The sequence below is a fragment of the Lithobates pipiens genome, unplaced genomic scaffold (assembly GCF_037356315.1).
Source record: "Lithobates pipiens isolate NorthernLeopardFrog02 unplaced genomic scaffold, aLitPip1_a1.2 Scaffold_23, whole genome shotgun sequence".
Lineage (NCBI taxonomy): Eukaryota > Metazoa > Chordata > Amphibia > Anura > Ranidae > Lithobates > Lithobates pipiens.
Genome location: NW_027507785.1, coordinates 200887138 through 200912840, shown reverse-complemented (window position 1 = coordinate 200912840; position 25703 = coordinate 200887138). Strand labels below are relative to the sequence as shown.

Sequence of the window (25703 nt, the reverse complement as noted above, 5' to 3'; positions counted from 1 at the left end):
GCATGAGCACTAGTCTGAAAGAGGCAGGACTTTTTCGAAAATGAAGTTTCTTCTCAGGAGGTGTCAGGTCTCACACTGCAGATAGAGGTCATGCATTAACCCATGCAAAGCCATGCCTAATAGCCTCACGTGTCAACACAATAAGAAACCGCTGACACAGGAATGTGAAGATTTCCTCTACTATAGCCTATGCGTACAGTTCAACAAATGACACCATTAAACTACATCTTCAGGGCAGAACTTATGCAGGGAGGACTCCTCTTTTATTGAGGAAAAAAAACCAATCCCCTCTGGGTGATCAATGGACATTGCAAGAATTTTAACACGTTTTGTTGCAGAGTCCTACCTGTTTCTTCTCTGAATGAATAGCTTTTTGTTAGATCATGTCTTGTGCAGGACTGATTTGAAATGGGAGTGATTTTTTTATTCTTCACTTTTGAGCAGCTGATGCACTTGCAGGGCTCTAGTGAGAAGAATAACAGGACCTGCAGTCCTTGAGAAGTACTTAACCATTTAGGAGCATCTCACCAAATCTGAAATTTTTTCTTGCAGAGGATGCCTAAAATCTGACTTGTATCTAAGGCAAGACTTCTGGGAAAATCAGTGAGCCAATCACACAAACAGGAAGTGAAATCTCTGGGGGCCGTTCTGTACACCAATTGTGTACGGAACGCCTCTAGGTTGCCATATTGCATTGAATTTTACAGAAAATGACAGCGCTGCCAATTGAAAAGGAAAGATCTTTTTTTTTAAATAAGTGACAATATGGCTTGTGTTACAATTGTATATACAATATTACTTTTACTTATTTTCTAACAAAACTGGACATACCCTTAAACAGACTGCCAATGTCAACTACAAGTTCATTAGCATGCTTCTAAGAAAAGCCTTCCTTGCTACTGCCACCCATTTTGACAGTACCCAGCAAAGCTGTGGGCAGGGTTTTGAAACTAGTTGCAATCACCCCAACTGATATCTGTTTACGGCGAAGGCTGGAGATGCTGGGAATTGAACATGGGGCTTCACACATGCAAAGCATGCGCTCTACCACTGAGCTACATCCCCATCTTGTGCTTGTGCTTGCCCTTCTGTGCCTTTTTTTTTTTTTGGGGGGGGGGGGGAGAAAGTTTGACTTTAGAGAAAAGTTCTCAGCAGGATTTTGCACTTTGTGGGGATAATTAGTCAAGTCAGCATGCGCTGCATAGATACTAGACTCGGCTTTAAGATAAAGAATGGAGATGCTGGGGATTGAACCCGGGACCTCACACATGCAAAGCGTGCGCTCTACCACTGAGACCTTTGATCCTTGTGAGTTGAAAATGCAGATAGAGAGGAACAAAGGGAAGAATTCCTGGTTGTCTCCTCCACCCTTACATGCTAATGACTTTGGAGGGTGCGGCCAGGCATGTTTATGTAAGGGTTGTTTTTGCCAAATGTTTCCCATGTGTGTGCACATGCCTGGGTTGCAGCAGATGAGGGGTGGCCGTTTCCCTTGGCGTACGGTAAATGGAGATGCCGGGGATTGAACCCGGGACCTCGCACATGCAAAGCGTGCACTCTACCACTGAGCTACATCCCCTTACCATGTGGTAGCGCCTGTGCCTTTTTCGCCCCCCAAAAAGCTCTAAACGATGTTGCATCCTTTAACCCGGCACCTGGCCTTCACATCTGTGTTCCACTACCAGTACTCAGGGCCTCCTTCACTTCCCAAAACCAACCACGCTTTCATTTTTTTTCTTCCAGGAAGGACTTTCAGCCTTCAAGAGCCAAAAAAAAAAACATTTATGTCCGAATTGTGTTTGTCAGTTAGCTGACAACACATCATCTCCCAGCTGCATAAGTGACCTCTCTTTGTGTCTGTGTCACATCTAATTACTGTGTGACTCTCACCTGCATGAGCACTAGTCTGAGAGAGGCAGGACTTTTTCGAAATGAAGTTTCTTCTCAGGAGGTGTCAGGTCTCACACTGCAGATAGAGGTCATGCATTAACCCATGCAAAGCCATGCCTAATAGCCTCACGTGTCAACACAATAAGAAACCGCTGACACAGGAATGTGAAGATTTCCTCTACTATAGCCTATGCGTACAGTTCAACAAATGACACCATTAAACTACATCTTCAGGGCAGAACTTATGCAGGGAGGACTCCTCTTTTATTGAGGAAAAAAAACCAATCCCCTCTGGGTGATCAATGGACATTGCAAGAATTTTAACACGTTTTGTTGCAGAGTCCTACCTGTTTCTTCTCTGAATGAATAGCTTTTTGTTAGATCATGTCTTGTGCAGGACTGATTTGAAATGGGAGTGATTTTTTTATTCTTCACTTTTGAGCAGCTGATGCACTTGCAGGGCTCTAGTGAGAAGAATAACAGGACCTGCAGTCCTTGAGAAGTACTTAACCATTTAGGAGCATCTCACCAAATCTGACATTTTTTCTTGCAGAGGATGCCTAAAATCTGACTTGTATCTAAGGCAAGACTTCTGGGAAAATCAGTGAGCCAATCACACAAACAGGAAGTGAAATCTCTGGGGGCCGTTCTGTACACCAATTGTGTACGGAACGCCTCTAGGTTGCCATATTGCATTGAATTTTACAGAAAATGACAGCGCTGCCAATTGAAAAGGAAAGATCTTTTTTTTTAAATAAGTGACAATATGGCTTGTGTTACAATTGTATATACAATATTACTTTTACTTATTTTCTAACAAAACTGGACATACCCTTAAACAGACAGCCAATGTCAACTACAAGTTAATTAGCATGCTTCTAAGAAAAGCCTTCCTTGCTACTGCCACCCATTTTGACAGTACCCAGCAAAGCTGTGGGCAGGGTTTTGAAACTAGTTGCAATCACCCCAACTGATATCTGTTTACGGCGAAGGCTGGAGATGCTGGGAATTGAACATGGGGCTTCACACATGCAAAGCATGCGCTCTACCACTGAGCTAAATCCCCATCTTGTGCTTGTGCTTGTGCTTGCCCTTCTGTGCCTTTTTTTTTTTTTGGGGGGGGGGGGAGAAAGTTTGACTTTAGAGAAAAGTTCTCAGCAGGATTTTGCACTTTGTGGGGATAATTAGTCAAGTCAGCATGCGCTGCATAGATACTAGACTCGGCTTTAAGATAAAGAATGGAGATGCTGGGGATTGAACCCGGGACCTCACACATGCAAAGCGTGCGCTCTACCACTGAGCTACATCCCCATCTTGTTTGCCTTAGTCTGTGCCTTTTTTTTTGGGGGGTGTGAAGTTTGACTTTAGAGTAAAGTTCTCAGCAGTATTTTGCACTTTGTGGGGATAGTTAGGCCACTCAGCATGCGCTACATGGTAACTAGACTCGGTTTTAAGATAAAGAATGGAGATGCCGGGGGTTGAACCCGGGACCTCACACATGCGAAGCGTGCGCTCTACCACTGAGCTACATCCCCCTTACTACTCAGGAGCAGACCTTTGATCCTTGTGAGTTGAAAATGCAGATAGAGAGGAACAAAGGGAAGAATTCCTGGTTGTCTCCTCCACCCTTACATGCTAATGACTTTGGAGGGTGCGGCCAGGCATGTTTATGTAAGGGTTGTTTTTGCCAAATGTTTCCCATGTGTGTGCACATGCCTGGGTTGCAGCAGATGAGGGGTGGCCGTTTCCCTTGGCGTACGGTAAATGGAGATGCCGGGGATTGAACCCGGGACCTCGCACATGCAAAGCGTGCGCTCTACCACTGAGCTACATCCCCTTACCATGTGGTAGCGCCTGTGCCTTTTTCGCCCCTCAAAAAGCTCTAAACGATGTTGCATCCTTTAACCCGGCACCTGGCCTTCACATCTGTGTTCCACTACCAGTACTCAGGGCCTCCTTCACTTCCCAAAACCAACCACGCTTTCATTTTTTTTCTTCCAGGAAGGACTTTCAGCCTTCAAGAGCCAAAAAAAAAACATTTATGTCCGAATTGTGTTTGTCAGTTAGCTGACAACACATCATCTCCCAGCTGCATAAGTGACCTCTCTTTGTGTCTGTGTCACATCTAATTACTGTGTGACTCTCACCTGCATGAGCACTAGTCTGAGAGAGGCAGGACTTTTTCGAAATGAAGTTTCTTCTCAGGAGGTGTCAGGTCTCACACTGCAGATAGAGGTCATGCATTAACCCATGCAAAGCCATGCCTAATAGCCTCACGTGTCAACACAATAAGAAACCGCTGACACAGGAATGTGAAGATTTCCTCTACTATAGCCTATGCGTACAGTTCAACAAATGACACCATTAAACTACATCTTCAGGGCAGAACTTATGCAGGGAGGACTCCTCTTTTATTGAGGAAAAAAAACCAATCCCCTCTGGGTGATCAATGGACATTGCAAGAATTTTAACACGTTTTGTTGCAGAGTCCTACCTGTTTCTTCTCTGAATGAATAGCTTTTTGTTAGATCATGTCTTGTGCAGGACTGATTTGAAATGGGAGTGATTTTTTTATTCTTCACTTTTGAGCAGCTGATGCACTTGCAGGGCTCTAGTGAGAAGAATAACAGGACCTGCAGTCCTTGAGAAGTACTTAACCATTTAGGAGCATCTCACCAAATCTGAAATTTTTTCTTGCAGAGGATGCCTAAAATCTGACTTGTATCTAAGGCAAGACTTCTGGGAAAATCAGTGAGCCAATCACACAAACAGGAAGTGAAATCTCTGGGGGCCGTTCTGTACACCAATTGTGTACGGAACGCCTCTAGGTTGCCATATTGCATTGAATTTTACAGAAAATGACAGCGCTGCCAATTGAAAAGGAAAGATCTTTTTTTTTAAATAAGTGACAATATGGCTTGTGTTACAATTGTATATACAATATTACTTTTACTTATTTTCTAACAAAACTGGACATACCCTTAAACAGACAGCCAATGTCAACTACAAGTTCATTAGCATGCTTCTAAGAAAAGCCTTCCTTGCTACTGCCACCCATTTTGACAGTACCCAGCAAAGCTGTGGGCAGGGTTTTGAAACTAGTTGCAATCACCCCAACTGATATCTGTTTACGGCGAAGGCTGGAGATGCTGGGAATTGAACATGGGGCTTCACACATGCAAAGCATGCGCTCTACCACTGAGCTACATCCCCATCTTGTGCTTGTGCTTGCCCTTCTGTGCCTTTTTTTTTTTTTGGGGGGGGGGGGGAGAAAGTTTGACTTTAGAGAAAAGTTCTCAGCAGGATTTTGCACTTTGTGGGGATAATTAGTCAAGTCAGCATGCGCTGCATAGATACTAGACTCGGCTTTAAGATAAAGAATGGAGATGCTGGGGATTGAACCCGGGACCTCACACATGCAAAGCGTGCGCTCTACCACTGAGCTACATCCCCATCTTGTTTGCCTTAGTCTGTGCCTTTTTTTTGGGGGGTGTGAAGTTTGACTTTAGAGTAAAGTTCTCAGCAGTATTTTGCACTTTGTGGGGATAGTTAGGCCACTCAGCATGCGCTACATGGTAACTAGACTCGGTTTTAAGATAAAGAATGGAGATGCCGGGGGTTGAACCCGGGACCTCACACATGCGAAGCGTGCGCTCTACCACTGAGCTACATCCCCCTTACTACTCAGGAGCAGACCTTTGATCCTTGTGAGTTGAAAATGCAGATAGAGAGGAACAAAGGGAAGAATTCCTGGTTGTCTCCTCCACCCTTACATGCTAATGACTTTGGAGGGTGCGGCCAGGCATGTTTATGTAAGGGTTGTTTTTGCCAAATGTTTCCCATGTGTGTGCACATGCCTGGGTTGCAGCAGATGAGGGGTGGCCGTTTCCCTTGGCGTACGGTAAATGGAGATGCCGGGGATTGAACCCGGGACCTCGCACATGCAAAGCGTGCGCTCTACCACTGAGCTACATCCCCTTACCATGTGGTAGCGCCTGTGCCTTTTTCGCCCCCCAAAAAGCTCTAAACGATGTTGCATCCTTTAACCCGGCACCTGGCCTTCACATCTGTGTTCCACTACCAGTACTCAGGGCCTCCTTCACTTCCCAAAACCAACCACGCTTTCATTTTTTTTCTTCCAGGAAGGACTTTCAGCCTTCAAGAGCCAAAAAAAAAAACATTTATGTCCGAATTGTGTTTGTCAGTTAGCTGACAACACATCATCTCCCAGCTGCATAAGTGACCTCTCTTTGTGTCTGTGTCACATCTAATTACTGTGTGACTCTCACCTGCATGAGCACTAGTCTGAGAGAGGCAGGACTTTTTCGAAATGAAGTTTCTTCTCAGGAGGTGTCAGGTCTCACACTGCAGATAGAGGTCATGCATTAACCCATGCAAAGCCATGCCTAATAGCCTCACGTGTCAACACAATAAGAAACCGCTGACACAGGAATGTGAAGATTTCCTCTACTATAGCCTATGCGTACAGTTCAACAAATGACACCATTAAACTACATCTTCAGGGCAGAACTTATGCAGGGAGGACTCCTCTTTTATTGAGGAAAAAAAACCAATCCCCTCTGGGTGATCAATGGACATTGCAAGAATTTTAACACGTTTTGTTGCAGAGTCCTACCTGTTTCTTCTCTGAATGAATAGCTTTTTGTTAGATCATGTCTTGTGCAGGACTGATTTGAAATGGGAGTGATTTTTTTATTCTTCACTTTTGAGCAGCTGATGCACTTGCAGGGCTCTAGTGAGAAGAATAACAGGACCTGCAGTCCTTGAGAAGTACTTAACCATTTAGGAGCATCTCACCAAATCTGACATTTTTTCTTGCAGAGGATGCCTAAAATCTGACTTGTATCTAAGGCAAGACTTCTGGGAAAATCAGTGAGCCAATCACACAAACAGGAAGTGAAATCTCTGGGGGCCGTTCTGTACACCAATTGTGTACGGAACGCCTCTAGGTTGCCATATTGCATTGAATTTTACAGAAAATGACAGCGCTGCCAATTGAAAAGGAAAGATCTTTTTTTTTAAATAAGTGACAATATGGCTTGTGTTACAATTGTATATACAATATTACTTTTACTTATTTTCTAACAAAACTGGACATACCCTTAAACAGACAGCCAATGTCAACTACAAGTTCATTAGCATGCTTCTAAGAAAAGCCTTCCTTGCTACTGCCACCCATTTTGACAGTACCCAGCAAAGCTGTGGGCAGGGTTTTGAAACTAGTTGCAATCACCCCAACTGATATCTGTTTACGGCGAAGGCTGGAGATGCTGGGAATTGAACATGGGGCTTCTCACATGCAACGCATGCGCTCTACCACTGAGCTACATCCCCATCTTGTGCTTGTGCTTGTGCTTGCCCTTCTGTGCCTTTTTTTTTTTTGGGGGGGGGGGGGAGAGAAAGTTTGACTTTAGAGAAAAGTTCTCAGCAGGATTTTGCACTTTGTGGGGATAATTAGTCAAGTCAGCATGCGCTGCATAGATACTAGACTCGGCTTTAAGATAAAGAATGGAGATGCTGGGGGTTGAACCCGGGACCTCACACATGCGAAGCGTGCGCTCTACCACTGAGCTACATTCCCCTTACTACTCAGGAGCAGACCTTTGATCCTTGTGAGTTGAAAATGCAGATAGAGAGGAACAAAGGGAAGAATTCCTGGTTGTCTCCTCCACCCTTACATGCTAATGACTTTGGAGGGTGCGGCCAGGCATGTTTATGTAAGGGTTGTTTTTGCCAAATGTTTCCCATGTGTGTGCACATGCCTGGGTTGCAGCAGATGAGGGGTGGCCGTTTCCCTTGGCGTACGGTAAATGGAGATGCCGGGGATTGAACCCGGGACCTCGCACATGCAAAGCGTGCGCTCTACCACTGAGCTACATCCCCTTACCATGTGGTAGCGCCTGTGCCTTTTTCGCCCCTCAAAAAGCTCTAAACGATGTTGCATCCTTTAACCCGGCACCTGGCCTTCACATCTGTGTTCCACTACCAGTACTCAGGGCCTCCTTCACTTCCCAAAACCAACCACGCTTTCATTTTTTTTCTTCCAGGAAGGACTTTCAGCCTTCAAGAGCCAAAAAAAAAAACATTTATGTCCGAATTGTGTTTGTCAGTTAGCTGACAACACATCATCTCCCAGCTGCATAAGTGACCTCTCTTTGTGTCTGTGTCACATCTAATTACTGTGTGACTCTCACCTGCATGAGCACTAGTCTGAGAGAGGCAGGACTTTTTCGAAATGAAGTTTCTTCTCAGGAGGTGTCAGGTCTCACACTGCAGATAGAGGTCATGCATTTACCCATGCAAAGCCATGCCTAATAGCCTCACGTGTCAACACAATAAGAAACCGCTGACACAGGAATGTGAAGATTTCCTCTACTATAGCCTATGCGTACAGTTCAACAAATGACACCATTAAACTACATCTTCAGGGCAGAACTTATGCAGGGAGGACTCCTCTTTTATTGAGGAAAAAAAACCAATCCCCTCTGGGTGATCAATGGACATTGCAAGAATTTTAACACGTTTTGTTGCAGAGTCCTACCTGTTTCTTCTCTGAATGAATAGCTTTTTGTTAGATCATGTCTTGTGCAGGACTGATTTGAAATGGGAGTGATTTTTTTATTCTTCACTTTTGAGCAGCTGATGCACTTGCAGGGCTCTAGTGAGAAGAATAACAGGACCTTGAGAAGTACTTAACCATTTAGGAGCATCTCACCAAATCTGACATTTTTTCTTGCAGAGGATGCCTAAAATCTGACTTGTATCTAAGGCAAGACTTCTGGGAAAATCAGTGAGCCAATCACACAAACAGGAAGTGAAATCTCTGGGGGCCGTTCTGTACACCAATTGTGTACGGAACGCCTCTAGGTTGCCATATTGCATTGAATTTTACAGAAAATGACAGCGCTGCCAATTGAAAAGGAAAGATCTTTTTTTTTAAATAAGTGACAATATGGCTTGTGTTACAATTGTATATACAATATTACTTTTACTTATTTTCTAACAAAACTGGACATACCCTTAAACAGACAGCCAATGTCAACTACAAGTTCATTAGCATGCTTCTAAGAAAAGCCTTCCTTGCTACTGCCACCCATTTTGACAGTACCCAGCAAAGCTGTGGGCAGGGTTTTGAAACTAGTTGCAATCACCCCAACTGATATCTGTTTACGGCGAAAGCTGGAGATGCTGGGAAATGAACATGGGGCTTCACACATGCAAAGCATGCGCTCTACCACTGAGCTACATCCCCATCTTGTGCTTGTGCTTGTGCTTGCGCTTGCCCTTCTGTGCCTTTTTTTTTTTTTGGGGGGGGGGGAGAAAGTTTGACTTTAGAGAAAAGTTCTCAGCAGGATTTTGCACTTTGTGGGGATAATTAGTCAAGTCAGCATGCGCTGCATAGATACTAGACTCGGTTTTAAGATAAAGAATGGAGATGCCGGGGGTTGAACCCGGGACCTCACACATGCGAAGCGTGCGCTCTACCACTGAGCTACATCCCCCTTACTACACAGGAGCAGACCTTTGATCCTTGTGAGTTGAAAATGCAGATAGAGAGGAACAAAGGGAAGAATTCCTGGTTGTCTCCTCCACCCTTACATGCTAATGACTTTGGAGGGTGCGGCCAGGCATGTTTATGTAAGGGTTGTTTTTGCCAAATGTTTCCCATGTGTGTGCACATGCCTGGGTTGCAGCAGATGAGGGGTGGCCGTTTCCCTTGGCGTACGGTAAATGGAGATGCCGGGGATTGAACCCGGGACCTCGCACATGCAAAGCGTGCGCTCTACCACTGAGCTACATCCCCTTACCATGTGGTAGCGCCTGTGCCTTTTTCGCCCCTCAAAAAGCTCTAAACGATGTTGCATCCTTTAACCCGGCACCTGGCCTTCACATCTGTGTTCCACTACCAGTACTCAGGGCCTCCTTCACTTCCCAAAACCAACCACGCTTTCATTTTTTTTCTTCCAGGAAGGACTTTCAGCCTTCAAGAGCCAAAAAAAAAAACATTTATGTCCGAATTGTGTTTGTCAGTTAGCTGACAACACATCATCTCCCAGCTGCATAAGTGACCTCTCTTTGTGTCTGTGTCACATCTAATTACTGTGTGACTCTCACCTGCATGAGCACTAGTCTGAGAGAGGCAGGACTTTTTCGAAATGAAGTTTCTTCTCAGGAGGTGTCAGGTCTCACACTGCAGATAGAGGTCATGCATTAACCCATGCAAAGCCATGCCTAATAGCCTCACGTGTCAACACAATAAGAAACCGCTGACACAGGAATGTGAAGATTTCCTCTACTATAGCCTATGCGTACAGTTCAACAAATGACACCATTAAACTACATCTTCAGGGCAGAACTTATGCAGGGAGGACTCCTCTTTTATTGAGGAAAAAAAACCAATCCCCTCTGGGTGATCAATGGACATTGCAAGAATTTTAACACGTTTTGTTGCAGAGTCCTACCTGTTTCTTCTCTGAATGAATAGCTTTTTGTTAGATCATGTCTTGTGCAGGACTGATTTGAAATGGGAGTGATTTTTTTATTCTTCACTTTTGAGCAGCTGATGCACTTGCAGGGCTCTAGTGAGAAGAATAACAGGACCTGCAGTCCTTGAGAAGTACTTAACCATTTAGGAGCATCTCACCAAATCTGACATTTTTTCTTGCAGAGGATGCCTAAAATCTGACTTGTATCTAAGGCAAGACTTCTGGGAAAATCAGTGAGCCAATCACACAAACAGGAAGTGAAATCTCTGGGGGCCGTTCTGTACACCAATTGTGTACGGAACGCCTCTAGGTTGCCATATTGCATTGAATTTTACAGAAAATGACAGCGCTGCCAATTGAAAAGGAAAGATCTTTTTTTTTAAATAAGTGACAATATGGCTTGTGTTACAATTGTATATACAATATTACTTTTACTTATTTTCTAACAAAACTGGACATACCCTTAAACAGACAGCCAATGTCAACTACAAGTTCATTAGCATGCTTCTAAGAAAAGCCTTCCTTGCTACTGCCACCCATTTTGACAGTACCCAGCAAAGCTGTGGGCAGGGTTTTGAAACTAGTTGCAATCACCCCAACTGATATCTGTTTACGGCGAAGGCTGGAGATGCTGGGAATAGAACATGGGGCTTCACACATGCAAAGCATGCGCTCTACCACTGAGCTACATCCCCATCTTGTGCTTGTGCTTGCCCTTCTGTGCCTTTTTTTTTTTTGGGGGGGGGGGGGAGAAAGTTTGACTTTAGAGAAAAGTTCTCAGCAGGATTTTGCACTTTGTGGGGATAATTAGTCAAGTCAGCATGCGCTGCATAGATACTAGACTCGGCTTTAAGATAAAGAATGGAGATGCTGGGGATTGAACCCGGGACCTCACACATGCAAAGCGTGCGCTCTACCACTGAGCTACATCCCCATCTTGTTTGCCTTAGTCTGTGCCTTTTTTTTTGGGGGGTGTGAAGTTTGACTTTAGAGTAAAGTTCTCAGCAGTATTTTGCACTTTGTGGGGATAGTTAGGCCACTCAGCATGCGCTACATGGTAACTAGACTCGGTTTTAAGATAAAGAATGGAGATGCCGGGGGTTGAACCCGGGACCTCACACATGCGAAGCGTGCGCTCTACCACTGAGCTACATCCCCCTTACTACACAGGAGCAGACCTTTGATCCTTGTGAGTTGAAAATGCAGATAGAGAGGAACAAAGGGAAGAATTCCTGGTTGTCTCCTCCACCCTTACATGCTAATGACTTTGGAGGGTGCGGCCAGGCATGTTTATGTAAGGGTTGTTTTTGCCAAATGTTTCCCATGTGTGTGCACATGCCTGGGTTGCAGCAGATGAGGGGTGGCCGCAGATGAGGGGTGGCCGTTTCCCTAGGCGTACGGTAAATGGAGATGCCGGGGATTGAACCCCGGGACCTCGCACATGCAAAGCGTGCGCTCTACCACTGAGCTACATCCCCTTACCATGTGGTAGCGCCTGTGCCTTTTTCGCCCCTCAAAAAGCTCTAAACGATGTTGCATCCTTTAACCCGGCACCTGGCCTTCACATCTGTGTTCCACTACCAGTACTCAGGGCCTCCTTCACTTCCCAAAACCAACCACGCTTTCATTTTTTTTCTTCCAGGAAGGACTTTCAGCCTTCAAGAGCCAAAAAAAAAAACATTTATGTCCGAATTGTGTTTGTCAGTTAGCTGACAACACATCATCTCCCAGCTGCATAAGTGACCTCTCTTTGTGTCTGTGTCACATCTAATTACTGTGTGACTCTCACCTGCATGAGCACTAGTCTGAGAGAGGCAGGACTTTTTCGAAATGAAGTTTCTTCTCAGGAGGTGTCAGGTCTCACACTGCAGATAGAGGTCATGCATTAACCCATGCAAAGCCATGCCTAATAGCCTCACGTGTCAACACAATAAGAAACCGCTGACACAGGAATGTGAAGATTTCCTCTACTATAGCCTATGCGTACAGTTCAACAAATGACACCATTAAACTACATCTTCAGGGCAGAACTTATGCAGGGAGGACTCCTCTTTTATTGAGGAAAAAAAACCAATCCCCTCTGGGTGATCAATGGAATTTGCAAGAATTTTAACACGTTTTGTTGCAGAGTCCTACCTGTTTCTTCTCTGAATGAATAGCTTTTTGTTAGATCATGTCTTGTGCAGGACTGATTTGAAATGGGAGTGATTTTTTTATTCTTCACTTTTGAGCAGCTGATGCACTTGCAGGGCTCTAGTGAGAAGAATAACAGGACCTGCAGTCCTTGAGAAGTACTTAACCATTTAGGAGCATCTCACCAAATCTGACATTTTTTCTTGCAGAGGATGCCTAAAATCTGACTTGTATCTAAGGCAAGACTTCTGGGAAAATCAGTGAGCCAATCACACAAACAGGAAGTGAAATCTCTGGGGGCCGTTCTGTACACCAATTGTGTACGGAACGCCTCTAGGTTGCCATATTGCATTGAATTTTACAGAAAATGACAGCGCTGCCAATTGAAAAGGAAAGATCTTTTTTTTTAAATAAGTGACAATATGGCTTGTGTTACAATTGTATATACAATATTACTTTTACTTATTTTCTAACAAAACTGGACATACCCTTAAACAGACAGCCAATGTCAACTACAAGTTCATTAGCATGCTTCTAAGAAAAGCCTTCCTTGCTACTGCCACCCATTTTGACAGTACCCAGCAAAGCTGTGGGCAGGGTTTTGAAACTAGTTGCAATCACCCCAACTGATATCTGTTTACGGCGAAGGCTGGAGATGCTGGGAAATGAACATGGGGCTTCACACATGCAAAGCATGCGCTCTACCACTGAGCTACATCCCCATCTTGTGCTTGTGCTTGCCCTTCTGTGCCTTTTTTTTTTTTTTTGGGGGGGGGGGGGAGAAAGTTTGACTTTAGAGAAAAGTTCTCAGCAGGATTTTGCACTTTGTGGGGATAATTAGTCAAGTCAGCATGCGCTGCATAGATACTAGACTCGGCTTTAAGATAAAGAATGGAGATGCTGGGGATTGAACCCGGGACCTCACACATGCAAAGCGTGCGCTCTACCACTGAGCTACATCCCCATCTAGTTTGCCTTAGTCTGTGCCTTTTTTTTGGGGGGTGTGAAGTTTGACTTTAGAGTAAAGTTCTCAGCAGTATTTTGCACTTTGTGGGGATAGTTAGGCCACTCAGCATGCGCTACATGGTAACTAGACTCGGTTTTAAGATAAAGAATGGAGATGCCGGGGGTTGAACCCGGGACCTCACACATGCGAAGCGTGCGCTCTACCACTGAGCTACATCCCCCTTACTACTCAGGAGCAGACCTTTGATCCTTGTGAGTTGAAAATGCAGATAGAGAGGAACAAAGGGAAGAATTCCTGGTTGTCTCCTCCACCCTTACATGCTAATGACTTTGGAAGGTGCGGCCAGGCATGTTTATGTAAGGGTTGTTTTTGCCAAATGTTTCCCATGTGTGTGCACATGCCTGGGTTGCAGCAGATGAGGGGTGGCCGTTTCCCTTGGCGTACGGTAAATGGAGATGCCGGGGATTGAACCCGGGACCTCGCACATGCAAAGCGTGCGCTCTACCACTGAGCTACATCCCCTTACCATGTGGTAGCGCCTGTGCCTTTTTCGCCCCTCAAAAAGCTCTAAACGATGTTGCATCCTTTAACCCGGCACCTGGCCATCACATCTGTGTTCCACTACCAGTACTCAGGGCCTCCTTCACTTCCCAAAACCAACCACGCTTTCATTTTTTTTCTTCCAGGAAGGACTTTCAGCCTTCAAGAGCCAAAAAAAAAAAACATTTATGTCCGAATTGTGTTTGTCAGTTAGCTGACAACACATCATCTCCCAGCTGCATAAGTGACCTCTCTTTGTGTCTGTGTCACATCTAATTACTGTGTGACTCTCACCTGCATGAGCACTAGTCTGAGAGAGGCAGGACTTTTTCGAAATGAAGTTTCTTCTCAGGAGGTGTCAGGTCTCACACTGCAGATAGAGGTCATGCATTAACCCATGCAAAGCCATGCCTAATAGCCTCACGTGTCAACACAATAAGAAACCGCTGACACAGGAATGTGAAGATTTCCTCTACTATAGCCTATGCGTACAGTTCAACAAATGACACCATTAAACTACATCTTCAGGGCAGAACTTATGCAGGGAGGACTCCTCTTTTATTGAGGAAAAAAAACCAATCCCCTCTGGGTGATCAATGGACATTGCAAGAATTTTAACACGTTTTGTTGCAGAGTCCTACCTGTTTCTTCTCTGAATGAATAGCTTTTTGTTAGATCATGTCTTGTGCAGGACTGATTTGAAATGGGAGTGATTTTTTTATTCTTCACTTTTGAGCAGCTGATGCACTTGCAGGGCTCTAGTGAGAAGAATAACAGGACCTGCAGTCCTTGAGAAGTACTTAACCATTTAGGAGCATCTCACCAAATCTGACATTTTTTCTTGCAGAGGATGCCTAAAATCTGACTTGTATCTAAGGCAAGACTTCTGGGAAAATCAGTGAGCCAATCACACAAACAGGAAGTGAAATCTCTGGGGGCCGTTCTGTACACCAATTGTGTACGGAACGCCTCTAGGTTGCCATATTGCATTGAATTTTACAGAAAATGACAGCGCTGCCAATTGAAAAGGAAAGATCTTTTTTTTTAAATAAGTGACAATATGGCTTGTGTTACAATTGTATATACAATATTACTTTTACTTATTTTCTAACAAAACTGGACATACCCTTAAACAGACAGCCAATGTCAACTACAAGTTCATTAGCATGCTTCTAAGAAAAGCCTTCCTTGCTACTGCCACCCATTTTGACAGTACCCAGCAAAGCTGTGGGCAGGGTTTTGAAACTAGTTGCAATCACCCCAACTGATATCTGTTTACGGCGAAGGCTGGAGATGCTGGGAATTGAACATGGGGCTTCACACATGCAACGCATGCGCTCTACCACTGAGCTATATCCCCATCTTGTGCTTGTGCTTGCCCTTCTGTGCCTTTTTTTTTTTTGGGGGGGGGGGGGGGGAGAAAGTTTGACTTTAGAGAAAAGTTCTCAGCAGGATTTTGCACTTTGTGGGGATAATTAGTCAAGTCAGCATGCACTGCATAGATACTAGACTCGGCTTTAAGGGCTCTAGTGAGAAGAATAACAGGACCTGCAGTCCTTGAGAAGTACTTAACCATTTAGGAGCATCTCACCAAATCTGACATTTTTTCTTGCAGAGGATGCCTAAAATCTGACTTGTATCTAAGGCAAGACTTCTGGGAAAATCAGTGAGCCAATCACACAAACAGGAAGTGAAATCTCTGGGGGCCGTTCTGTACACCAATTGTGTACGGAACGCCTCTAAGTTGCCATATTGCATTGAATTTTACAGAAAATGACAGCGCTGCCAATTGAAAAGGAAAGATCTTTTTTTTTAAATAAGTGACAATATGGCTTGTGTTACAATTGTATATACAATATTACTTTTACTTATTTTCTAACAAAACTGGACATACCCTTAAACAGACAGCCAATGTCAACTACAAGTTCATTAGCATGCTTCTAAGAAAAGCCTTCCTTGCTACTGCCACCCATTTTGACAGTACCCAGCAAAGCTGTGGGCAGGGTTTTGAAACTAGTTGCAATCACCCCAACTGATATCTGTTTACGGCGAAGGCTGGAGATGCTGGGAAATGAACATGGGGCTTCACACATGCAAAGCATGCGCTCTACCACTGAGCTACATCCCCATCTTGTGCTTGTGCTTGCCCTTCTGTGCCTTTTTTTTTTTTGGGGGGGGGGGGAGAAAGTTTGACTTTAGAGAAAAGTTCTCAGCAGGATTTTGCACTTTGTGGGGATAATTAGTCAAGTCAGCATGCGCTGCATAGATACTAGACTCGGCTTTAAGATAAAGAATGGAGATGCTGGGGATTGAACCCGGGACCTCACACATGCAAAGCGTGCGCTCTACCACTGAGCTACATCCCCATCTTGTTTGCCTTTGTCTGTGCCTTTTTTTTGGGGGGTGTGAAGTTTGACTTTAGAGTAAAGTTCTCAGCAGTATTTTGCACTTTGTGGGGATAGTTAGGCCACTCAGCATGCGCTACATGGTAACTAGACTCGGTTTTAAGATAAAGAATGGAGATGCCGGGGGTTGAACCCGGGACCTCACACATGCGAAGCGTGCGCTCTACCACTGAGCTACATCCCCCTTACTACTCAGGAGGAGACCTTTGATCCTTGTGAGTTGAAAATGCAGATAGAGAGGAACAAAGGGAAGAATTCCTGGTTGTCTCCTCCACCCTTACATGCTAATGACTTTGGAGGGTGCGGCCAGGCATGTTTATGTAAGGGTTGTTTTTGCCAAATGTTTCCCATGTGTGTGCACATGCCTGGGTTGCAGCAGATGAGTGGTGGCCGTTTCCCTTGGCGTACGGTAAATGGAGATGCCGGGGATTGAACCCGGGACCTTGCACATGCAAAGCGTGCGCTCTACCACTGAGCTACATCCCCTTACCATGTTGGAGCGCCTGTGCCTTTTTCGCCCCCCAAAAAGCTCTAAACGATGTTGCATCCTTTAACCCGGCACCTGGCCTTCACATCTGTGTTCCACTACCAGTACTCAGGGCCTCCTTCACTTCCCAAAACCAACCACGCTTTCATTTTTTTTCTTCCAGGAAGGACTTTCAGCCTTCAAGAGCCAAAAAAAAAAACATTTATGTCCGAATTGTGTTTGTCAGTTAGCTGACAACACATTATCTCCCAGCTGCATAAGTGACCTCTCTTTGTGTCTGTGTCACATCTAATTACTGTGTGACTCTCACCTGCATGAGCACTAGTCTGAGAGAGGCAGGACTTTTTCGAAATGAAGTTTCTTCTCAGGAGGTGTCAGGTCTCACACTGCAGATAGAGGTCATGCATTAACCCATGCAAAGCCATGCCTAATAGCCTCACGTGTCAACACAATAAGAAACCGCTGACACAGGAATGTGAAGATTTCCTCTACTATAGCCTATGCGTACAGTTCAACAAATGACACCATTAAACTACATCCTCAGGGCAGAACTTATGCAGGGAGGACTCCTCTTTTATTGAGGAAAAAAAACCAATCCCCTCTGGGTGATCAATGGACATTGCAAGAATTTTAACACGTTTTGTTGCAGAGTCCTACCTGTTTCTTCTCTGAATGAATAGCTTTTTGTTAGATCATGTCTTGTGCAGGACTGATTTGAAATGGGAGTGATTTTTTTATTCTTCACTTTTGAGCAGCTGATGCACTTGCAGGGCTCTAGTGAGAAGAATAACAGGACCTGCAGTCCTTGAGAAGTACTTAACCATTTAGGAGCATCTCACCAAATCTGACATTTTTTCTTGCAGAGGATGCCTAAAATCTGACTTGTATCTAAGGCAAGACTTCTGGGAAAATCAGTGAGCCAATCACACAAACAGGAAGTGAAATCTCTGGGGGCCGTTCTGTACACCAATTGTGTACGGAACGCCTCTAGGTTGCCATATTGCATTGAATTTTACAGAAAATGACAGCGCTGCCAATTGAAAAGGAAAGATCTTTTTTTTTAAATAAGTGACAATATGGCTTGTGTTACAATTGTATATACAATATTACTTTTAATTATTTTCTAACAAAACTGGACATACCCTTAAACAGACAGCCAATGTCAACTACAAGTTCATTAGCATGCTTCTAAGAAAAGCCTTCCTTGCTACTGCCACCCATTTTGACAGTACCCAGCAAAGCTGTGGGCAGGGTTTTGAAACTAGTTGCAATCACCCCAACTGATATCTGTTTACGGCGAAGGCTGGAGATGCTGGGAAATGAACATGGGGCTTCACACATGCAAAGCATGCGCTCTACCACTGAGCTACATCCCCATCTTGTGCTTGTGCTTGCCCTTCTGTGCCTTTTTTTTTTTTTGGGGGGGGGGGGGGAGAAAGTTTGACTTTAGAGAAAAGTTCTCAGCAGGATTTTGCACTTTGTGGGGATAATTAGTCAAGTCAGCATGCGCTGCATAGATACTAGACTCGGCTTTAAGATAAAGAATGGAGATGCTGGGGATTGAACCCGGGACCTCACACATGCAAAGCGTGCGCTCTACCACTGAGCTACATCCCCATCTTGTTTGCCTTAGTCTGTGCCTTTTTTTTGGGGGGTGTGAAGTTTGACTTTAGAGTAAAGTTCTCAGCAGTATTTTGCACTTTGTGGGGATAGTTAGGCCACTCAGCATGCGCTACATGGTAACTAGACTCGGTTTTAAGATAAAGAATGGAGATGCCGGGGGTTGAACCCGGGACCTCACACATGCGAAGCGTGCGCTCTACCACTGAGCTACATCCCCCTTACTACTCAGGAGCAGACCTTTGATCCTTGTGAGTTGAAAATGCAGATAGAGAGGAACAAAGGGAAGAATTCCTGGTTGTCTCCTCCACCCTTACATGCTAATGACTTTGGAGGGTGCGGCCAGGCATGTTTATGTAAGGGTTGTTTTTGCCAAATGTTTCCCATGTGTGTGCACATGCCTGGGTTGCAGCAGATGAGCGGTGGCCGTTTCCCTTGGCGTACGGTAAATGGAGATGCCGGGGATTGAACCCGGGACCTCGCACATGCAAAGCGTGCGCTCTACCACTGAGCTACATCCCCTTACCATGTTGGAGCGCCTGTGCCTTTTTCGCCCCCCAAAAAGCTCTAAACGATGTTGCATCCTTTAACCCGGCACCTGGCCTTCACATCTGTGTTCCACTACCAGTACTCAGGGCCTCCTTCACTTCCCAAAACCAACCACGCTTTCATTTTTTTTCTTCCAGGAAGGACTTTCAGCCTTCAAGAGCCAAAAAAAAAAACATTTATGTCCGAATAGGGAGCCCCGGAATGACACGTACTGAAGGGGAGGGGTAATGGAGGGGCGGGCATGACCGGGTGCCTAGAGACACCAAGACAGAGGATAGGTGGAGGAAGAGAAACACGCAAGGGGGAGGAGCCATATAAAAGGGGGGCGGAGCCGGAACGGGACCAGTCTCGAGGGGAAGACATCAGAGGAGGCAGTTTTCCAGCGCTGCTCCTCTCTGGGCAAAATGGCGGCGATCGAGCACGTGTTGGAGCGGCTGCGGGCTCAAGCGGAGGTGCGGGGTTCGGAGTGGCTAACCGAGCAGGTGGAGCGCTGGATGGGTGAGACGGAGGCAGGCACGAGTAGCGGGGAGCCGGTGCTGCGGGCCCGGAGGTCTCGGCCTCCGGCGCGCTTTTCGCCGGGACCCGCCCCTCGGCCACCTCGTGATCGGCGGAGCCCGGGGGCGGACAGGTCGGTCCCCCCCGCAAAACGGAGACAGCAGGACGATCGGGGCCTGGGGCGGTCTGCACGCCGCCGGCCTACCCCGGGGGGCGGGGCCACGGGCCAAGATGGCGCCGGCTCCCCGCCGTCCAGCCCGGCGACCGTTCGCGTGGGGGACCCCTGTGGGGGGCCCTGCACGAGCAGGGGGACAGCCAGCGGTGCGGAGGGTTCTGCAAGACGGACAGAGTCGGCCTACAGGGGGGCACGGGCGGTGGGTGGGGGGCGCCGGGCGGATGCGGGCTTACTTGATGGACAGACTGGAGGACTGACGCCCAGGGGTGGTGCGGGGGGGCGCCCTAGGTCTGGTTCTCTACGCCAGTCTGGGAGCAAGGCCCCTGTGGTGAAGGATCTTCCCAGCCACCTGCTTGCTGCGGCCTCTGGGAGCGGATCGCCCAGGGGGCTTCTGGCGCCTGCGGAGAGGGAAGAGGAGGACCGGTCGGAGGGAGAACTGTCCGCTGAAGACGACGTGGTTCCCCCGGCGGTGGAGAGCGGCAACGCGGCTGCGGGACGTGTTCCTGGTCGGCCCGGTAAGTCAGTACCTACTGTTTTCTCTGATGTTTTGCAGGGGTTGCTGGGGGTGGTGCAAGGGGCGGCTGGTTCAGCGGCGCCTCCGGCGCCGCTGGGTGGGGTGTCGGTGGCGGGGTCGGGTCAGGTGGACCCGGGGCCCGCGCCGCCCATGCAGGGTTTGTTGGAGGGATTGCGGGCTTTGGTGGACAGGTTTGGGGGGGATGGGGGATCTCCTGCCCTGACGGCGCCTTGGGGGGCTGGTAAAGTAGCGGGGGCGGCGGGGGTCCCGCCGGCGGCGGGTGGGGAACCCGCGGCGTCCGCAACGGCGGTGCCGGTGGTGGGCGGGGGGTCCGGTGGGGAGGAGGCGGCCGCGACACCCAGCCGTACTGATGTGGTTCGGATTGGGGATGCGGCGCGTTGTGAGGTGTACGTCTGCTTCGAGGGACCGCTCGGGGCGCACCTGAAGCCGGAGGTGCGGGAGAAAATTGCAAAAGGTGAGTATGTGGAGATATTCTCGCTGCTCCCACTGGAAAAATTCAATTTGGATCGGGTCAAGCCCAATGACACGAAAAAAGACGATGAGGAAAAGAGGCGTTATAGGCTGATACCGCGTACGTTTGCGAATTGGTTGCAGGCGTTCGCGATTTTGGCGAGCGTCATCGGCGAAAAGAACCCCGAGCACTGCTCGGCGTTGTTTTGCTATATGGACGCCATTGGGGAGGCACACCGGGTGTACGGGGGGGTGGCATGGCTCCGGTACGACGAACAGTTCCGGCAGCGGAAGGCGGTGCGTCAGGAGTTGCGGTGGGATCACAAGGACATCAGCCTCTGGATGAGGCTGATGTCCTCCGCCCGGGCCCCGCCTCAGTTTTTTCAGGGGGGGGCCGGGGGTACACCCTCCTCAGGACTGTCGGCCGGAAAGAAGTGGGGGGTGTGCTGGTCTTTTAACGAGGGTGCCTGCAAGTTTGGAAGTGCGTGCCGGTTCAAGCACGAGTGTTCCGGCTGCGGGGGGGCTCACGCCCTGTCTCGCTGCTTTAAAAGGGGAAAGCGTCCCGGCGACGCTGCTAACAAGAGGGAAGACGCCGGTGAGGGTGGAAAGGATGCTTCCTTTCCTAAGTAGGTACCCGGACAGGGTGGCTGCGCGGCTGCTGGCCGAGGGGTTCCGGGAGGGTTTCCGGATTCCCTGTGACTTGAAGGTGGTGCCGCCGGTGGCGCGAAACCTCAGGTCGGCCTTGCAGCACCCTACGGTGGTGGACGAAAAGTTGGGGAAGGAAGTGGCGCTGGGTCGGATGGGGGGGCCGTTTACGGTTAAGCCGTGGGACTCGCTGGTGTTGTCCCCCTTGGGGGTTGTCCCCAAGAAGGAGCCGGGCAAGTTTCGGCTCATACACCACTTGTCGTTTCCAAAGGGGGGTTCGGTCAATGATTTCATTGACCCGGACGTCTGTGCGGTGTCGTATACGTCATTTGACGCGGCTGTTCGGTGGGTGCGGCGCTACGGCCGGGGAGCGCTCATGGCCAAGGCGGACATTGAGTCGGCTTTCCGGTTGCTGCCGGTGCACCCGGACAGTTTTCGGTGGTTGGGTTGTCACTGGCGGGAGCAGTTCTACGTGGACAAGTGTTTGCCTATGGGCTGCTCCGTTTCTTGCTCCGTGTTCGAGCAGTTTAGTTCGTTCCTGGAGTGGGTGGTGCGGGATGTTTCCGGCATTGAGTCAATCATTCACTACTTGGACGATTTTCTCTGCATCGGCCCCCATGCCTCCGCTGTGTGTGCGATTCTCTTGTCCACGTTGCAGCACATCGCAGGCGTTTTTGGGGTGCCATTGGCGGCCGAAAAGACGGAGGGCCCAGTGGGGGTGTTGAGTTTCTTGGGTATAGTGATAGATTCGGCGGCTATGGAGTGCAGGTTGCCGGATGACAAGTTGGCGGATTTGCAGCGGGCGATTCGGGAGATTCAGGGCCGTCGGAAGGTTCAGCTGACGACCTTGCAGTCCTTGCTGGGCAAACTGAACTTTGCGTGCCGCATCATCCCGATGGGCCGGGTGTTCTGCCGGCGGCTGTCGGCGGCGACGGCGGGGGTGCGGGCGCCCACGCACTTCATTCGGTTGACGGAGGAGCACCGGGACGACTTGGGGGTGTGGCATGATTTCTTGTCCTCCTATAACGGCAGGGCGGTGTGGATGTCGGGGCCGGTGAGCAACTTCGATGTCGCATTGGTCACCGACGCAGCAGGGTCTACGGGCTATGGTGCGTTTTTCCAGGGCAGGTGGAGTGCGGAACCTTGGCCGCGCTCGTGGAAGGAAGCGGGTTTCCTGGGTAACCTGGTGTTGCTGGAACTCTTTCCGATTGTGTTGGCTCTGGAGCTGTGGGGGGAGAGTTGCAGGAATTTGAAGCTGCGCATCAACTGTGACAACATGGGGGTGGTGCAGGTGGTGAATCGCATGTCTGCCTCCTCCCCTCCTGTTATCAGACTGTTGCGCCAATTGGTCCTTAGGTGCCTGCGTTTGAATGTGTTTTTGTATGCTGTGCATATACCTGGGGTGGAGAATGCCTTAGCTGACTCCCTGTCTCGTTTCCAGTGGGACAAGTTCCGGGAACTGGCACCTGGCGCGGAGGCAGTCGGGATTCCGTGCCCGGGGTGGATTTGGGCGCTGCCCTTGGAGTCGCCGCGGGCTGGATACGCAGGTCTGTAAGTGGGGCTACCTGGACGGCATACGTGAAGGTATGGCGGGAATGGCAGGAGTTGGTGCGAGAGGTGGACGGAACTGGGGGAGCCGGGGATGGGCGCTTGCTGGCACTTTATTTTGTGGTCCGGAACGTGGAGAGTGGGCGCTCGGCGGCAGTGATCGATCGGAAACTGGCGGGCTTGTCATTCCTTTTTAAGTTGTTGGGGTCGGAGGATTGGTCGAAGGGTTTTTGGATACGTCAGATGCTGAAGGGTTTTCGGAAGCAGTCGAAGAGGGGGGACACGAGACGTCCGGTGACGTTTGGGGTCTTGGTGGCCATTTGTGGTACATTGGTTTCGGTTTGCACGTCTCCGTTCGAGGTGCGGTTGTTCACGGCGGCCTTTTCATTGGCTTTTTACGGGGCTTTTCGGATTGGGGAGTTGGTCAGCCCGTCCCGGAAAGTTCCTGGGGGGCTGGGGGATCATGATGTTCGGGTGGCAGGATCAGTGGTGGAGATAACTCTTAGGCGTTCGAAGACGGACCAACGGGGTAGGGGTGTGAACATTTGCTTATTCAGTTTGGCAGGGTCACAGGTTTGCCCGGTAGAAGCGGTTCGGAGTTACCGAGCGGTTAGGCCGGGGAGTCCGGGTCCATTCCTTGTCCACGCGGACGGGTCTTTCCTGTCCAGATTCCAGTTCGTGGCGGTTTTCCGGCGAAGTTTGGCGCTTAATGGTTGGGAGGAGTCGGAATATGCTTCACACTCCTTCCGCATCGGGGCGGCCACAGAGGCGGCCCGGTGCGGGTTGGATGAGGCGGCGGTACGAAGGATTGGTCGTTGGGAGTCGCGTAGGTTTAGGTCATACGTTCGACCTCAGTTAGCGGTTGGGCGGTCCAGGGAGTGGGATGGCCCTTAGTTGTATTCCTGGTTGGTTGGTAATACGGAATGCGATACAGGAACCGTTCCTGGGACTGATGGAGTTTTTTCCACGGGGGTAGGGTTGGGATCTCCGTGGGGTGGTAAGGGCAGTGGTTAGTGGTTTTGCTGTGGGGTTATTGTTTTTCGGGGATCAGCAGGTTTTGGTTTCTCGTTTCAGATGGAGGTTCACCGCGCCTCGTTTGGATCGTGGGCCACTCCTACGTGTGTTGGGGGGCCAGGAGAGGAGACATGAGACCTGCGGGGAGGCAACTGGGGATTTCCAGGGCAGAAGCGGAATTGCGATGGTTGGGGATACCAGGAATGCGGTGGGAGAGGGTGGTGAGTGTGGTTGAAAGGTTCGTGTGGCTGCATGGGCCCCCGGATGTGTTGGTTCTGCATGCTGGGGGGAATGACCTGGGAGCCCGGAAAGTCCGGGATTTACTGAATGACATTAAGGCGGATTTTCTGAAGCTGCGTGCTAGGTTTCCCAGTACGATCCTGCTGTGGTCGGATATTGTCGCCCGGACGCAGTGGAGATGGGCAAGGTCAGTGGCCAGCATTCAGAAGACGAGGATCCGGGTGAATAAGGTGGTGGGGAGATTCGTGATTCAGAATGGAGGGCTGGTGATCAGGCACAGGGAACTGGAGTCCAATGTGGGTCTGTACCTAAGGGGGGATGGGGTTCATCTCACGGATGTCGGGATTGACCTGTGGTCTTTGGGTTTACAGGGGGGGATCCAACAAGCTTTGAGGGTGTGGGGTTGCCCTCAAGGGTAAGGTGGTCACCCTTTTCAGGCTGTGGCGTGAGATTTCTGGTGGTCTTTGACGGTGGCGGTAAAACAGAGGTGATATAAAAGGGTGGGGGGGGCTCATTGGTATTATGGGCCCCTCAGTTGTATTCCCGAACGGTGGACGGAATACTGGGAGGTTTTTCACTGCAGGAATTGTTTGTCTCTGAGCGGTCACAGCGTGAGGCCTGGTATGGTAAAAAGGTAAAGCAGTGAGGTTGGTGTTTTTGGAATTAAAGTGGGTCACCGTCAGAGATCACCAGACTGGAGTTGATAAAAGTTGTTCAAGGTTTTGGTTTACAGTTGTAGATATATATTTATATATTTATATATTTATATACATATTTTGGAGGGAGTAAAATATTTTGGTTATGTTTAATAAAAGGCTGTTGTGGCCATTTTACTCCAAAGAAAAGGTGTGGTCTCATTATTATAGATATATAAGGGCTGGTATGGGACATTATTGAGAGGGGGACTGTTGGGCTACGCAGGTCAAGGGAGCCCCGGAATGACACGTACTGAAGGGGAGGGGTAATGGAGGGGCGGGCATGACCGGGTGCCTAGAGACACCAAGACAGAGGATAGGTGGAGGAAGAGAAACACGCAAGGGGGAGGAGCCATATAAAAGGGGGGCGGAGCCGGAACGGGACCAGTCTCGAGGGGAAGACATCAGAGGAGGCAGTTTTCCCACCCTCCCTCCCTACTGGATAGCATGTTTGGGTATGAGTTGTTGGTTTGATTGCTGGTGTTTTCGTTGTGTTTTTTTTTTTTTTTCTGTCTTTCAGGTGCAGTGGGCTGTTCGTCACAACAGTGAAGTCGGCCCTTTGGGGGGCTGCTGCGTGAGATTTCTGGTGGTCTTTGACGGTGGCGGTAAAACAGAGGTGATATAAAAGGGTGGGGGGGGCTCATTGGTATTATGGGCCCCTCAGTTGTATTCCCGAACGGTGGACGGAATACTGGGAGGTTTTTCACTGCAGGAATTGTTTGTCTCTGAGCGGTCACAGCGTGAGGCCTGGTATGGTAAAAAGGTAAAGCAGTGAGGTTGGTGTTTTTGGAATTAAAGTGGGTCACCG

At 48.4% G+C, this 25703-nt stretch overlaps 1 protein-coding gene and 23 non-coding genes across 25 annotated transcripts; 1 reads left to right on the top strand and 23 right to left on the bottom strand.

The window, feature by feature from the left end:
• Window positions 1-1507: 1507 nt before the first annotated feature.
• Window positions 1508-1579, bottom strand: TRNAA-UGC (transfer RNA alanine (anticodon UGC)). The gene has a single exon. It is a non-coding gene; the product is annotated as a tRNA-Ala (tRNA).
• A 1550-nt stretch (window positions 1580-3129) lies between these two features.
• TRNAA-UGC (transfer RNA alanine (anticodon UGC)) lies at window positions 3130-3201 on the bottom strand. The gene has a single exon. It is a non-coding gene; the product is annotated as a tRNA-Ala (tRNA).
• Window positions 3202-3353: 152 nt separating this feature from the next.
• TRNAA-CGC (transfer RNA alanine (anticodon CGC)) lies at window positions 3354-3425 on the bottom strand. Its single transcript has one exon. It is a non-coding gene; the product is annotated as a tRNA-Ala (tRNA).
• A 230-nt stretch (window positions 3426-3655) lies between these two features.
• Window positions 3656-3727, bottom strand: TRNAA-UGC (transfer RNA alanine (anticodon UGC)). Its single transcript has one exon. It is a non-coding gene; the product is annotated as a tRNA-Ala (tRNA).
• Window positions 3728-5271: 1544 nt separating this feature from the next.
• Window positions 5272-5343, bottom strand: TRNAA-UGC (transfer RNA alanine (anticodon UGC)). The gene has a single exon. It is a non-coding gene; the product is annotated as a tRNA-Ala (tRNA).
• A 151-nt stretch (window positions 5344-5494) lies between these two features.
• Window positions 5495-5566, bottom strand: TRNAA-CGC (transfer RNA alanine (anticodon CGC)). Its single transcript has one exon. It is a non-coding gene; the product is annotated as a tRNA-Ala (tRNA).
• Window positions 5567-5796: 230 nt separating this feature from the next.
• Window positions 5797-5868, bottom strand: TRNAA-UGC (transfer RNA alanine (anticodon UGC)). Its single transcript has one exon. It is a non-coding gene; the product is annotated as a tRNA-Ala (tRNA).
• Window positions 5869-7420: 1552 nt separating this feature from the next.
• On the bottom strand, window positions 7421-7492 carry TRNAA-CGC (transfer RNA alanine (anticodon CGC)). Its single transcript has one exon. It is a non-coding gene; the product is annotated as a tRNA-Ala (tRNA).
• A 230-nt stretch (window positions 7493-7722) lies between these two features.
• TRNAA-UGC (transfer RNA alanine (anticodon UGC)) lies at window positions 7723-7794 on the bottom strand. The gene has a single exon. It is a non-coding gene; the product is annotated as a tRNA-Ala (tRNA).
• A 1547-nt stretch (window positions 7795-9341) lies between these two features.
• On the bottom strand, window positions 9342-9413 carry TRNAA-CGC (transfer RNA alanine (anticodon CGC)). Its single transcript has one exon. It is a non-coding gene; the product is annotated as a tRNA-Ala (tRNA).
• Window positions 9414-9643: 230 nt separating this feature from the next.
• TRNAA-UGC (transfer RNA alanine (anticodon UGC)) lies at window positions 9644-9715 on the bottom strand. Its single transcript has one exon. It is a non-coding gene; the product is annotated as a tRNA-Ala (tRNA).
• A 1544-nt stretch (window positions 9716-11259) lies between these two features.
• On the bottom strand, window positions 11260-11331 carry TRNAA-UGC (transfer RNA alanine (anticodon UGC)). Its single transcript has one exon. It is a non-coding gene; the product is annotated as a tRNA-Ala (tRNA).
• A 152-nt stretch (window positions 11332-11483) lies between these two features.
• Window positions 11484-11555, bottom strand: TRNAA-CGC (transfer RNA alanine (anticodon CGC)). The gene has a single exon. It is a non-coding gene; the product is annotated as a tRNA-Ala (tRNA).
• A 247-nt stretch (window positions 11556-11802) lies between these two features.
• Window positions 11803-11875, bottom strand: TRNAA-UGC (transfer RNA alanine (anticodon UGC)). Its single transcript has one exon. It is a non-coding gene; the product is annotated as a tRNA-Ala (tRNA).
• Window positions 11876-13422: 1547 nt separating this feature from the next.
• On the bottom strand, window positions 13423-13494 carry TRNAA-UGC (transfer RNA alanine (anticodon UGC)). Its single transcript has one exon. It is a non-coding gene; the product is annotated as a tRNA-Ala (tRNA).
• Window positions 13495-13645: 151 nt separating this feature from the next.
• Window positions 13646-13717, bottom strand: TRNAA-CGC (transfer RNA alanine (anticodon CGC)). Its single transcript has one exon. It is a non-coding gene; the product is annotated as a tRNA-Ala (tRNA).
• A 230-nt stretch (window positions 13718-13947) lies between these two features.
• Window positions 13948-14019, bottom strand: TRNAA-UGC (transfer RNA alanine (anticodon UGC)). The gene has a single exon. It is a non-coding gene; the product is annotated as a tRNA-Ala (tRNA).
• Window positions 14020-16331: 2312 nt separating this feature from the next.
• TRNAA-UGC (transfer RNA alanine (anticodon UGC)) lies at window positions 16332-16403 on the bottom strand. Its single transcript has one exon. It is a non-coding gene; the product is annotated as a tRNA-Ala (tRNA).
• A 151-nt stretch (window positions 16404-16554) lies between these two features.
• TRNAA-CGC (transfer RNA alanine (anticodon CGC)) lies at window positions 16555-16626 on the bottom strand. Its single transcript has one exon. It is a non-coding gene; the product is annotated as a tRNA-Ala (tRNA).
• Window positions 16627-16856: 230 nt separating this feature from the next.
• Window positions 16857-16928, bottom strand: TRNAA-UGC (transfer RNA alanine (anticodon UGC)). Its single transcript has one exon. It is a non-coding gene; the product is annotated as a tRNA-Ala (tRNA).
• A 1546-nt stretch (window positions 16929-18474) lies between these two features.
• Window positions 18475-18546, bottom strand: TRNAA-UGC (transfer RNA alanine (anticodon UGC)). The gene has a single exon. It is a non-coding gene; the product is annotated as a tRNA-Ala (tRNA).
• Window positions 18547-18697: 151 nt separating this feature from the next.
• Window positions 18698-18769, bottom strand: TRNAA-CGC (transfer RNA alanine (anticodon CGC)). The gene has a single exon. It is a non-coding gene; the product is annotated as a tRNA-Ala (tRNA).
• Window positions 18770-18999: 230 nt separating this feature from the next.
• Window positions 19000-19071, bottom strand: TRNAA-UGC (transfer RNA alanine (anticodon UGC)). The gene has a single exon. It is a non-coding gene; the product is annotated as a tRNA-Ala (tRNA).
• An 896-nt stretch (window positions 19072-19967) lies between these two features.
• On the top strand, window positions 19968-25306 carry LOC143928116 (uncharacterized). Of its 2 annotated transcripts, none has more exons than XR_013262373.1 (2): window positions 19968-20283; window positions 24021-25306. XR_013262373.1 is itself a non-coding variant. In XM_077452765.1 (2 exons), exons 1-2 carry the CDS (start codon window positions 21775-21777, stop codon window positions 24617-24619), a joined length of 1770 nt encoding a protein of 589 aa, XP_077308891.1. In that variant the 5' UTR covers window positions 21602-21774; the 3' UTR covers window positions 24620-25306. The 2 variants fall into 2 exon arrangements, 1 of the variants encoding a protein (XP_077308891.1); XM_077452765.1 differs by lacking the exon at window positions 19968-20283 and adding an exon at window positions 21602-22945.
• The last annotated feature ends 397 nt before the right edge of the window (window positions 25307-25703 follow it).